This window comes from Pholcus phalangioides, unplaced genomic scaffold, assembly GCF_987345545.1.
Source record: "Pholcus phalangioides strain wild (caught in Gottingen) unplaced genomic scaffold, Ppha-v1.0 ptg000015l_1, whole genome shotgun sequence".
In the NCBI taxonomy this organism is placed as follows: Eukaryota; Metazoa; Arthropoda; class Arachnida; order Araneae; family Pholcidae; genus Pholcus; species Pholcus phalangioides.
Window position 1 is genome coordinate 69052046 of NW_028301608.1, and position 14216 is coordinate 69066261.

General features: G+C 35.4%; 2 protein-coding genes across 2 annotated transcripts in view; one reads left to right on the forward strand and one right to left on the reverse strand.

Annotated features, from left to right (window-relative positions):
* Positions 1-12932, reverse strand: part of Kap-alpha1 (karyopherin alpha1) — a 38828-nt gene extending 25896 nt beyond the window's left edge. The window contains exons 1-6 of the mRNA XM_089244228.1: positions 12792-12932; positions 9159-9274; positions 5191-5289; positions 3812-3908; positions 1885-1976; positions 965-1096 (exon numbers count right to left, since the gene is read on the reverse strand). Coding sequence (XP_089100354.1) covers positions 965-1096; positions 1885-1976; positions 3812-3908; positions 5191-5289; positions 9159-9269 — 531 coding nt within the window. The 5' untranslated portion in view covers positions 9270-9274; positions 12792-12932. The remainder of the gene's footprint in view (positions 1-964; positions 1097-1884; positions 1977-3811; positions 3909-5190; positions 5290-9158; positions 9275-12791) is intronic.
* A 173-nt stretch (positions 12933-13105) lies between these two features.
* Positions 13106-14216, forward strand: part of Ccdc58 (Coiled-coil domain-containing 58) — a 42705-nt gene continuing 41594 nt past the window's right edge. Inside the window, exon 1 of the mRNA XM_089244230.1 lies at positions 13106-13208. Within this exon, the coding sequence (XP_089100356.1) occupies positions 13158-13208 (51 nt within the window). The 5' untranslated portion in view covers positions 13106-13157. The remainder of the gene's footprint in view (positions 13209-14216) is intronic.

Below are 14216 nucleotides of genomic sequence, written 5' to 3' on the forward strand. Positions count from 1 at the left end.
CTACTGCTTTGCTGGTATCGCAATGTGCATCTTGATAAAAGTTGTGCTATCCACACACTGATGCTGAAATGTTGTTGCACAATAGATTATAGGCCTACTGCTGGACAAGTACACCATCATCTACTTGCACTTCTTTTTCTTTTGCCAAAGAAATTTCCATTACTTCAGGAGTATCCATTCAAATTTTCAAGTCATTCTGATCAGTATCACCCTATATATAACTGATTATTTTTCATAAATCTGTGACTACTAGGGTGATATACAGTATGAGATGTGTTACTTTTTATGGGAAAGAAAATGAAAATGTCATTTGATCATTTTTGTGGCACCACTGTCATTTTCTGCACACAAGGGATGAAAATGTCTGTGAGATAATGTAATTACTAGTACACTAGTCTTTTGTCCTTTAGGGGCACAGCTGGTATCTTTATTGGATAAAAAGACCACCTGCCCCTATACTATCAGAGTGTACCCCAAGTATATAAAATGTGGTGAGAATGAAAAATTTTGGCTAATAATGAACCAATATGATATTTTTTCACAAGAAAAAAAAATTTAGGCCAGGTTTATTTGATTTTTTGAAAAAAACACTTGGTTTAAACCAAACAACCCTGCCCATAACAAAAAATTTCATGCATGAAAAAAATCCCCTATTCGCCAATTTTTCCTCACTCCCAATTTCGAAGATAACTGACTGAATGAAAATAGTCCCAATTGAATCCTTTATTTTACCATAAGGGTTCAAAACAATGCTTTTCAGCATGTTCTACTCTTCAATAGGAACTCATTGGAAGGACTGTTTGACCATGTACGATTTTTTAGTAGTGTTTTATTTCTGTGTGGATAAACTCTTTATTTCAATGTTGTCAAAAAAGATGTAGCAAAAAAATTAAAGATTTCCATTAACTGATTGAAAAAATAATTCATTGATTAGAATGACCATTAATAAATAGCAGACGCCTACCTGCTCTTGAACATCTTCATATTCAGAGTCCAAAAGACGGATAAATATCGGAACAGCACCAGCTTCAATGACTATCCTAGTTTGCATTGATGTGCCAGAAGCAATATTTGTGAGCGCCCAAGCAGCTTCAAACTGAAAATACAAATCTACTGAGTGCAAGCAAGCTTAAAATTTTTTTTTGCCATTATGACAAGCAGGTTTTAACCTTCAATGAGTACTACACACTCTTCATTCATACACATGTATGGTGAAAAAATGTAGTTCATATCCAGTATGATAGTTCATAATTATATAAAGTAGTTCATAATTGGATGCAATCTCTTCCTTCAGAAATAGCAAGATGGGGTTTTGCCCATTTAATATAATTAGAATGTGCTGAAATTTAGAACTAAGTCTTTGCAGAAATGACATTTTTTCAGCTCAAAAACAGTTGAAAAGGAATAAAGCTGCATCAAGATTCTAGATTTAAATACATAACCAGTAGCAAATTTTTAGTATTAAAATCAGTTAATATCTAACTGTTTAGCAAAATCAGGTTTTGTCCACAACTATTTTCCTAGAATCTTCAGATACAACTGTTTCAACAATAGTTTTTCTTCACAAACAAAATTTCATCACTGTGCTAAGCCAAATGGAATGCTTGTCTTAATGCCATTGCCACATTTTTTTTACAAAAAAATTTAAGTGTATTGAGTAATATGCACTCTTTCTATATTTGCAAGGGTTTGCACCTATCCTGTGTTCTTCATTTGAACAATCCTGTCATTTTAAGAACTGTGCTTGCAGAATAGCACAGAATGCAGCATAGAATGTCCTAATTTTTCCTAACATGCGTACATAGTTTTGTCAATTGGTTAAGTCTCACAAATTAAAAACTATTCACAAGAGCATTTAATATGAAATATTTGTAATCAACTAACCTGAAGAGTGGACACATCATCTCTTTGCAAGAATTCTACAAACTTTGGAACTATTCCAGTTTGAATCACTTCATCAATAGGTGGATTTGGTTCTAAATTAAAAAGAACAACCATTCCATAAATATAAAGCATTCCTTTAACTGAAAAATATAGATCAGATTTTATTAACTGGATTTAAAAAAAAAATTCTCCTACGTTTTATCAACTACTGTGCACTACAATAGACACGTTCACAGATTTCCAGTAAATAAGAGGAAATTGCATCTAATTATATATCCCATGAAATAAAAACGAAATTTTCCATGGTTTTAGAAATGTAGACCTGCCAACCTCAGAAGAAAAAAAATCCTACCCTATCCATAAAAAAGTGTAACACGGCCCGTTTTCCAATTTACAGGGGGAAAGGAAAAAGGAAGGGTACCCCACACTAAAAATTAATTAGGAAGTTACATGATTATAATCAGAAAAAGTAATTGTTGCATGAGAAAAGATGTGATATGATTTACTTTAATTAAAAAAAAACATTCTCAGAAAGACAACAGATCAGTAAAAAATTTGTTGCTAGGTCTATCTTTTGACATTTTTCCGCTGTTTTATCTAAAATGAAATATGATTTCACTCATTGGGACAGTCCCCTAATCACAAGAAAACAAAAAAATTCATTAGATGGATATTTAAGTGTTGAAAATCATCCAATACTCAAAATTTAACATTCTAGTCACCTGAATGATTAATGTTAATATAACTTTACATAATAGAATAATATCGCACTGGAATCAAGTGCATTATTTTTTGTCAGAAATTTCTGAAAATCCTGAAAACTCCTGACCCTGAATAACTAAACAATAAAATACAATTTTATGTTTAAGACTAGGTGAAATTCTGACGATACTCGGATAGATTTATACTAATATACCTTTATTTTCTCTATCAAAAATACATGAATTATGAACTCAATTTTTGGCACAAGTCTATTTAGAAAATTTGGCCTAAGTGAAAAAAAAATAACACTACATAATTCATGAACCATAACGGGTTAGGAAAAATATTGATCCATCAAATGGGTGCTAAAGGATTGGGGCATCACTCAGTACACTGTCTAATACAGAGGTGGCTTGAGACATCGTGCATAAGCCACACCAGCAAAACTGCCGTGCAAACTCCCATCTACTCTTTCTCACCGCAGAGAGTGCAGGAATTTTTGGCTAGGTTCCACAGAGTGATGTCGACCAACTGGTAATTTATGATTTCTAATGGCAACCAGTTTGCGACATAGGCAGGAAAACATCAGTATTAGAGTTGGTAAAAAATATTTTTAGAAGCAAAAGCGTATAATTATATTAATTTGCTAAAATTGTACTAAACACGATAAAATCATAACAGTTGGCAAGTATGTAAATGTTTTGTATATGCATATATTTATGATAAGGAAAGTATAATAAAAAAATACTCTAAATGCTGATGAAGTCCCATTAGCATTATCATATCCTACAAACACCCACTTAAATAAATCTAAATGAATTGTATGCAAAGTTTAATGCTATATATACGTCCTTGCTCTAAACAAAAACCTATTGCTTCTTCAGGATACAGCAACACAGGCAATTCTTCAAGATGGACCTCAAGCTTTTGTCCTCCCCCCTTCTTGTTATACAAATGATTGTGGAATGGAATTCACTGTGAGAGCAAGCCTTGTTGATTTCATACCATTAGCTCTGCCATTGTAATAATATACTTTAAATTAACTTCATGTGCAGTGGATGCTTGATTTTATGCACCAACATTTTATAAATAGTCTTTTGGTCCCAAGCAATATTTAACTTCTTTGAACATATTTCCTATTTACAAGCTAAGAGATAGCAAAAAGATTTTTAGTGAATCTTATTTATGCTATGATCAAACACTGAAATTCATAAGAAATATTCACCTTGTGACAGAAGTTTTCTAAATCGTTGGGTGGCAAACATTTGTTGTTGAACATCATCTGAATATAGAGCTTCAATCATTTCAGTACTGATGCCAACCTATTGAAAGATAAGTTATAGAATAATTTTTTAAATTTTGACTACTTCGAAATTTGAGCTTAACCCAGCAGCAAACACATTAAAATATGGACTGAAGGATGCACGTGGGATCTGTAAGACTTCCATATAAAATTTTATTATATTTTTGAAGTACAGGGAAATGAATTTTTTTTAATTCAAAAGGCATCTACTTAAACATATCCTGAATTTATTTTATTCAAACTCATTTTTAAAATCTCTTCACAAGCATCTTGGTCGCACAAATTTTTTTAAGCACTTCATTGTTGTCTGAGAATTTGTCTGAATCACTTATAGCTGCAAAAATTTCCTAAAAAAATTCTTGCATTCTGTCTCCATAAGAACCAATAACTGGTCCCTACGCAAGATCTCGAGACAAAAAAAAAACACCAGCATTAGTCTTACACTTCAATTCATCTTCCTTAACCAGAAAAATTATGCAAGACCAAAAAATGATCAAATTTTCAGAGAGAACTATGAAGATAACGACCTTGAGCACAGCGACTGAAGGCATGAATTTTTTTTTACATGGGTTAAAAGGATGAGTACAGCAGAGCAAGATCTGTTGGACCTCATACTGGGTAAAATAGCAAATTTTCAAAATCATTAATTATTTTAAACCTAGTAAGTTTCAACTGTTTTAAACCTACATCCCTACTCTGTTCATGATCAAGTTTGCATTCAATAGAAAGAGGTTCTTGTGAGCCACAGTGGTGGTTGGCTGAAATTGGTTTTCTGTGGTTCCCAACTTCGAGGTGCGAATGCAAACCAGTCTTCCATTTAAAAAAGTCTCGCCACTGAGAGCAACAGGCTTACAGCAATACAATTATTAAAACATTGCAATTAATTTACTCATAGTTAGAAAAATTGGTGACAGATGGCAGCATTACACAGTAACAAACTTCACGTTAGGTTCATAACATGTGCACACACATTCCAATATGTACCAATCCATTTGAAATTTTGCAGAGGAATGAAGACAAAGTGCATGTGTGGTTTAATAGTAGTAGAGAAGGGAAAGGTATAACGAAATCATATTTGTTTCTACTATTGGACAAACTGATAGTATAAAATCTCAGTTAAACCACCACTGGAAATTTATTTCCTTAAAACAAAAATGTTAAATAGCATTTTAACATATCTTGAACTGTGTTTGTGAACTCCTACATAATTAATTATATTTCGACATAATGTGAATAAGTATGTAGGAATTATTTGTCTGAACAAGCCTGTAAAAAGACTGGAATGGACGTGTGACAATTACTTGGTAGATAGATCCTGGTGCATCATCTTGCATCATGCTACCTGATATTTCCCCATCTTGACCATCTTCAGTAGTATTAAGATTGCGTCTCTTGCAGAGCTGTAAAATACATAACAGAAATGGTTACATGTTACATACATATCTATATTTGAAAGTAAAAATAATGGTCTTCTCTTTTTAGCACAAACTCATCCATATTCTACAAAATCATTATAAATTCATTTGAAGCATTCCTAGAACATATGCTACTACAATTCAGTGTTGGACCTTAATAAAAATTTAAGCATCATCATTAATCAATGGGTTTAACTAAAATAAATTCAGAAAAATCACGAGCAACTGTTTAACTAAATAACCTTTTTTTAAAATACTTTACAAACATTATTGAAAAAATAACAGTTAAATTGTGTAAAACTGAGAAATTAGTACCTGCAGTTATAAATTTTCTGCATTTTGCCTTCCAAAATGCATTCAAAATTAATTTGATCGCAAGAATGACAAATCTGCATCATGTAAGCTTCATAATGATATATGAAAAATTTTCACGAAATTTGAAAACCATTCCATAAGGGTATTTCTAACATTAACAATATTCCTCATCAAGAAACCTCAGAAGAAAAACTACAAATTGTGATTAGGAAATTGTAAATTTAAAGTCTATCAGAAAATCTATAACTATCTGGAAGTGTTTAACCTTTGTCTTTAGTGCTTTGTTAACCCCCTTTTTCAAAGTGGTGGTTTCAAGCTCACAAAATCTGTATAAAATTGATTTTCTGTCTGTGTATGTTCCCTATATAAATTTACAATTTTAAACCAATAAGACCAGGGGGGGTTGACCATCTACTTGTCCTTAGCCTGGAATCTATCCTTCAGTCCAAGATTTCTTGTTATCAACAATAAAAGGGAAGTTTTTGTGTCCATATCCTTCATGAACGATAATGCAGATCATATAGGAAGGATAGTTTTTAATGGCAGACAAGACCTCGTTCAGCTCAAGGACAACTTTTTAGCAGCAATGGTGGTGTGGTCGACTTGTGTTGGTGGATGATTATTATGATTCAAAAACAGCTGCAGGTATTTCGTCAAAAAAAAAACATGTGACAGATGCAATGTCTAACACAAGAACTTGTGCAATTGAATTGTGTGCTGAACATCGTATTATCAGGAAGATCACACATTTTAGTAAAATAAGAGGGCGAACAAAGGATCAAAATTAGGGGGGGGGGGTGGAGAGAGCACAATATTTTCTTCCACAGAAATTTGAGTTAGTTACCTTAAGAAAGCGTTTAAATTGATGGGAATAAAAAAAAAAATTTTTGCTGGATTTTTCTTTTTTTTACCCCGACCCATTTTAAAATAGGAAATGTTTTGCATAGTTAAATTAAATTTACATAAAGAATTTCTTTATATGCAATATCGCAAGCCTGCTTCAAAAGGATTGAACACCACCAAAAATACACATGCAATCACAAAAAATAAACAATGTTGCGATTGCAAGATCATGGTTGCCTTTTCTCAAGAATCAAAAAAGAAATTTCTATTCTTGGTAGTGGTTGTATACTTTCGGCATAACATTGATTGGTCGGATGTTTAGTTGCTGTCAAAGAATTTTCGCCCACTTTTCCTGACATGTGGTCTCAAGGACAATCTTCAAGGAATATAAAATGGTCGCTACAGATTGTTCTTGGAAAATCATCCTTGAGCTTGTCCTTTAGCTTAGGACAAGTGGTTAGGAAAAACAAGTACAGATGGTCTTGCCCTAGATGTGTCCAGCTTTACATCTTTTACAGATTCCAAGGCATTCCCAAGGGATGAATGCATCTAGCGTTTATTTATAAATCAAATTTTATATACAACAAATAAGATGTAAATATCTCAGCATGTGAGCCTCCAATGCCAACACTAGGTCAACCGTTATGATCTTCAATATAGTTTTTTCAGTACGATTTTAGACAGAATTCTGGAAATTATCTTTTGCATATATACCAAACAGGACCCGACTTAAATGATAGGCTACTTTAAATGTTAGTTTGATATTCCTCAATTCAAGATGATTCTTGACCTTCAAAATTTCTTCAATTGTTTACATATGTATACATACGTAAGCATTTAAGTTTGTGACAGATTAAACCAGTTTTTGCCACTTGTCATGTCAAAAACCCAACCCTGAAATATTTCAATTAATTTATTTCAATTTCACAATATTTTATTTGCTTACAGATATTAATTTACTTCAAATTTAATTTTCCACATATGGTTTTCAGGCAGAGGTTCTGGACAGTTTAGTACACATTTGAGTCTAGGTTTAAGCTACAGTCGCATTTTCCACAAAATACGAAAGAAAATCTTAGAATGAGAAAGAAGTAGTAGCCACTTTTGCAAAAATGCATACAGGAGGTATGAAACGAATAGACACTCAACCATTAATCATTAGCATTGCAACATTTTGCTAAAGCTTTTCCCCCATTTTCGATTTTTTGTTAAAGGAATTTTTTATCTAGCTTAAACCCTGATTTGAGTACATGAAAAAAGTTTGAACCACAGTGGTGGTCGGCTGAAAATGGTTTTTGTGGTTCCCAACTTTGAGGCCTGAATGCAAGCCAATCTCCCAGTTAAAAAGTCTCGCCACAGAGCAACAGGTCTACAAACAGTATTAATATTCAATTACACTTTACTTCTGAAATATAGATGGGAGCACTGAAAAATCAAAACATAACACTAGATATGCACTCAGACTAGGCTTATCAACCGTCCTTTTTGATGTCACTGCAAGCATCCTCCTGGGTTTCGGAAAATTCACCCTTTTGCCCGCTTTTCAGGTTTCCGGAATTATTTTTCTTTTTTCCCATGTTGAAACATATTTCTTCATTGATATGAGTGTTTGTGTTTTTTCTTCTCACACCAATAGCTGTTGAAATTCACAGAATTTTATGTTTCTGCTTTATTAAGTAGTTCTGTTTTACAGTTGGGAAAAATTATTATGGCCGGTTCTATTGGTCAGAATAATGGCATCATCTATTGTGGAAATCTGGATACATGACATCACTGAGGTTGCATGCTCAGGCATCCTCCTTTCTCAGTTTTTGAATCTGGTAACTCTAACTCAGACTGTTAAGTACACACATTTATGCTTCTGGCACAACTCGCTAGGCCAAGGGTTCTCAAACTGTGCAGCGCATCCAACCTTTGTCCGGGGTGCCACGGAGTGGTAATCCGGACAAAGGTTTCTCGAAAATACTCTTTGTTAAATAGCTCTGGGGAACTGGCGGAGCTCGTGGATAAGAATTGGAAAGAGGAAAGGGGCTCCGCGGGTGGAAAAAGTTTTGAGAACCTCTGCATTAGGTAATAAATTGCCCATGGCGATAGACCCGAGTTGTGCTCAGTTTGAAAGAAATAAAGTACAGTGAAAACCACTGTAATACCAATACAAAGGCCACCACAGGCAAAATGCCCAATGAGGTGACTGAAAGAAGATAACCATAAAAAATATGGATGTCCAATGTAGCAAAAATACTGCAACCCAAAATAAGAGCAATTATACAAAAAAGTAATTAATTTTTAGTTTAAATCAATGTTTTCTAAAGTGGGTAATGGAATGGCCCAAGGGGGCAGTAGAAGCTATGGGTTTAGTGTAAAATCCTATAGGACAGCTTGAGTTGGGGTGATGAGAACAAAAACATGTTGAAAAAAACAGCAATCGAACAAAAAGTTTGGGAAACTGATTCATAGTTTCCCAATCTTTTTTCTCCCATCGCACCCCCCCTCCAAACGCAATCTAACTCAAAGGATCCTATGTTATGCCCGTAGCTTCTACCGCCCCCCTGGAACTTTCCATCGCCCCCAAGAGGGCATTAACACCCACATTGGGAATCACTGGTTTAAATGGTAAAGTTTAGTTATACAAAAATGGTTAACATACTGTCCAATATATTCACAGAGAAATAATTTATATAATATATATAACTCACGGCACTATCTCTATTCAGCTTTCGAAGCTGAATACCCTCCTCTTCCCTACGCCGTCTAAGTTCTTGGGCATCCAAACCCGTATTTTTATAACGAAATCGATGCGATGACATTTTGTCTGGAAAAAAAAATTAATACAGCTATGTGAAAAACAGTACAACCCAATTATCCAAATGAATGTGGATCAAACATACTAGCATAGACATAAACTCAGAAAACATGACATATCAGATGTTAAAAATCTAACTGTTAATAAACAGTTCTAAATGGAACTGTTAATACAAGAAGCATAATCAATAAAATCTCTTCCTTTGAATCTATCCTGCTGGCTCATAATCCCAATTTCCTTGTGGTTACAGAAACGTGGTTGCATAGTAATATCACACTGCACCAAATTTCTCTGCCTTTTGTAAAGATAGAAATACCTATGGAGGGGTGTTGCCCTTGTTTTTAACAGTTCTATCCCCCAATTGAAATTCCCCTCGAATCAAATATTGAAATTGTCTGTGCCGAATGGCATCATCCCAGCTGCACTCCCATTGCAATTTTTCCCTTCTCATACCCCTGCCTCGGACCCTCTCTACTTCATCAAACTTGAAACAATTCTGGACAGATTTCATAATTCACACCTTTTAATTATAGCTGGTGATTGGAATTTTCCTGGCATAATATGCAGTCCCTATCGGGTAACCATGGTATTAACAATAGAGTTCTCAAAATTTTCTTCAAAATTAACCTCGTCCAAACTATCTTGGAACCTACTAGAATATCCAATCACTCGATCTCTATTTTAGACCTAATAGCAGTTTCCAATAACATCCCGGTTTCTCATTTTCCTGTTTTTTATGGCTGTTCCGACCATAAAATTCCTTTAAATCAACTGCGGCATTATCCATCTGAAAAGAAGAATTGGGTGTGATGTCTATAAACTCAAATTCAATGACTATCCTACTCTCAGAAACAAAATCTTGGTCTCCACTCGACATCATTTTTTATCATAAATCCTATTACCTGTCCAACTTGTTGCCTACCTATCTTAAAAAACAAATCCCTTAAAATTCTGGAATTTTTTCCACCCCAAATCAGCCAGCACCTACTCACTCAAAGCTTCCACCTCAGACCCAACTTCTCCCCTTGATATTGCCGCCAAATTTAATCTGGCTTTCTCTTCTGTTTTCTCCTTTGATTTCCCCCCCCCCCCCACAATACTTCTTTTCTGATTCACTCCACAACTCCAACCCATCTCTTTTTCTAAAACTGGTCTCCTGAATCTTCTAAAAAAAACAAACCCCACTATACTAGCCCAGATGGGATCTCAAATCATATCCTCAAATTCTGCGCAGTGAAAATAATGAGGTAGTTAGAAATTTCATATGTCTCACTGAACACTTCTAATCTACCCTCTGACTGGAAAATTAATAAGATAATTCCCATCCATAAAACTGGTTCACTATCCCACCCTCTCAATTTCAGACCTATTGCAATCACCTCCTCTTGCTGCAAGCTCTTTGAACACATAGTTGCCAAGTAAATCTGTACCCACCTCGACTCCGTTAACTTTTTCTTCCCTAACCAACATGGATTTAGATCATTATCTATACCTATGCAGTTAACACTTTTTATACATGACTTAACAGACACCATTGACAAAAACCTTCAATCCGATATCATTTTCCTAGATTTTTTTAAAGCATTTGACAGGGTGCCCCATAATAAACTTCTAAAACTTTCAAACCTTGGTCTAAATGTTCAACTGCTTAAATAGGCGGAAGGCCTTCCTCATTAACCGCAGCCAGTTTGTCTCATTCAAGGGCCAGAACTCCTCCTTTCTTCATGTCAAGTCTGGCACACCCCAGGGTTTGGTCCTCTCGCCATTACTATTTATAATTCATATAAATGATCTACCCAACTCTATAAACTGCCATATCAGACTCTTCCCTGAGATGATTGCCTCATTTATAAACTCTATACTGGCTGGCTACTGTTGGAAAATTATAAGAGATACCTCTTATATCCAGTACAAGTACAATGCAAAACGAAATATGTGTCAGATAGAGATAAATGATATAATATATTTATGTGTTTCTATGTATTTTTATTCCGCTTCTGTGTATTTGTGTTGTTTTTCATTTTATTTTAATATTGTGCCTCTATATATTGAAGTTTCAGCATGTTTGTGTTGTTTTTTCTGCACATTTTTTGTTTTCATATACTCATGTTGTGTTTCAATGTATTGCATCGTACAAAGTAGGAATGACTATATACCAAGCTGAGATGGACGCAGCTTGCTAAGAAAATTTCACATGCCTCAGCGGGGGAATCAAACCACCAACCTCTCGCAGTCCAACTGAATGCTCTACCATTACACTACAGAGGAATGAGATTTTCTTTTTTGTATATCTGCAATGAATTGAGATGTGCATAAACATCCTCCTGACACTTCAATGACAATAGCCTCCAGATAGCGACATATAGAGAAAAACAAAATAGTGTTACACCAAGGTAAGTGGTTCATTCCCTGCAGAGGAATGTGAATTTCCTTTCTGAAAATTCACATTCCATCTCTGATTGATATCCAGTCTTTTATTCTTTGTATGAACAGGGGGAAGAGTGACATTATTTTTCTCTATTATGTTGTGTTCAGTGGCTTATTTACAAGGAGCTTCGCGAACTATAGCCCAGAGTGAAAAATTCGGAGCAGCTGCAAATTTGACGAGTCAAGAAAATTAGTGTAATGGAAAAGAGAAAAACCATAAATATGCCTCAACCTAGAGAGAATAGGTCAGTGAGTGACAAAACGAGCAACCCAGACAGTTTAGAAACATGTGAGCAAATGAGAATGTGTACAAGCACGCAGGTCACCAAAAGTAACTCAGAACATACGAAAGCATGTGAATGACTAAAAAGATGACCCGGAGAATGACAGACTCGGTCAATGAGCAACAAAAACAATGATGTATAGAGTGTGTGAGCATGGGAATGACCAAAACAGTGTGCAAGAACATTGAGTGACTAGAACTATGTGCAAGAACGTGAATGACCAAAAGAACCTAGAGAGAGAATGACTGTGGGGGAGACAGGCATATTTACACGAATCTGGGGCAAGCAGGTTATGGCACAGGAGGGCAAATTCAAGGAATGGGAGAAGGGTGGCAGAATTTGTGCAGCCCACATAAATTGCTGCATTGTAATATTAAATGTGGAATTTCATGGAAAACTGCAGCCAATACAGCTTTTTCACGTTCAAATTAGTGTTCAGAACACCGAATTACATACGAAATGATTATTTTTATTTCAGACGCGGCAAATTTATTATTGGACAACACGTTGAATCGCATACACATCAAGTGTTTAAACGTTTAGCTCCATTCAAATCACAAATAATTTTCAGTAAAACGATAACAACACGTACAAGAGACGCCCCAATTCCGATACTTTTACCGCAAAATTACTCAGTCATTCAAAGTGGAGAAGGAAATGCCCTTGCGCACATGCTGTCAAATGAAATCAAATTCCGGGATTTAAAAAAAAACATTTCCTAGGACTGTTTACTGCCGCAATAAATTAAGACGAATATGAAATGACATTCAAACAGTAAATTAATTATTTGAGATCAACAAGCGATTCTCCATTACCTTATTACAAATTATTTCTCCGCTACTTCGTGAAGCAACAGCATTAAACTAACCCTAAATTAGTGTCTAATGTGTGTTATTTGTGCAGCAACTCGTCCAAAGGAAGAACTCACGTACGTAAACAGCAGCAGCAGCTCCTCGATATCCACAGAACGAAGCGCGCGGAACCCTGGGTAATGATGAAACCAGGAAAATAAATAAAAAATAATTACGATTAATTGCAAAAATAAAATAATTTTTCTCATTTCTTGAAATAGACGTAAATTTGCTACGTAAGACTTTTAATTTTATTTTTAGTCTTCCGTACAAGAAAGTATTCCATTTCTGTCAGTCAAGACCAGTCCTCACAGTCATGACCGATTACAAATGGCGGCCCCCAGCTTGGAGATGACATGTGATGATATACTAGCGTTTCAAGTAATACTTCGTCTATCATTTTATTTTGATATTGTGACATTTTTTTGTCGGCTTGAACCACTATTGTATTGTTAATCAGGCCTTTTCGATGATCCGACGCGTCTTCAAGGGCGCCGTAAGACTTGTGGGTGCTCGGCTATTGCTTTTTATTCAGGAGGTTTTTTTTATTTCTGAATTGATCTTGGGGGGTGCTCGGGCTCGTTGCTACACGATACGGGCAACTCCAACATTATATCATGCCGGTGTCAGAAATGCTGTAACACCTTCTCTTATCAGTTCTGAATGAGACTTAGGGTCAGCCTGTTTAGAGAAACTCCGGGTAAATCAAGGGGATGGCTCAGTGCGAAATTAATGGTGTATATAATTTAAAAGATATATATTCTATGTATTTACGGATTTGAATTGATGTGTTTTAAATTCGTTTGAGCCCGTTTAAACGTGCTACCTACCTTTATATTTTTCCCTCTTACACTTTTTCTGTCCATACCTTTCTTCAGGGCAGTAGTGTTCCCTCTCGGAGGGGCCCTTCTTGAAATGATTATTATGAAAAATAATTAAATTTTTTTGAGCCCTCCATTCAGCCCCTGCTTTTAAGCCAAGTTTTCCTAAGCACAGGTGTGCTTTTTTCATTGCGTGAAACGAATAATGCTGTTTCGCATCGCCAAAAAAGTGTAACTTTATCACATTACGTGTTTGTGTTTTCCTAGCATGGCTTATCAGCTGTTGTGTTCTATCCTCTACATGCAGAAGGAAAGAGAAGACAGCAAAAAATTAACAAAATATAGACAAAAGATGTGTCGCACAACCATGGCCCCCACATCCTGTAGCGGGGCCCCTAGGCTGAGATCTTTTGCGGGCCCCCTCGGTCAGACTTTTAACGGGCCCCTTCTGTAGTTAATTTATATCGTGTAAAAGCAAAAAAAATGATGATAATCATCCCAGGGCTAGGGCCCTGTCAGTCCACTTTATGTTGGGGCCATGCGCACAACGCATTTGACTCTTCCGGAA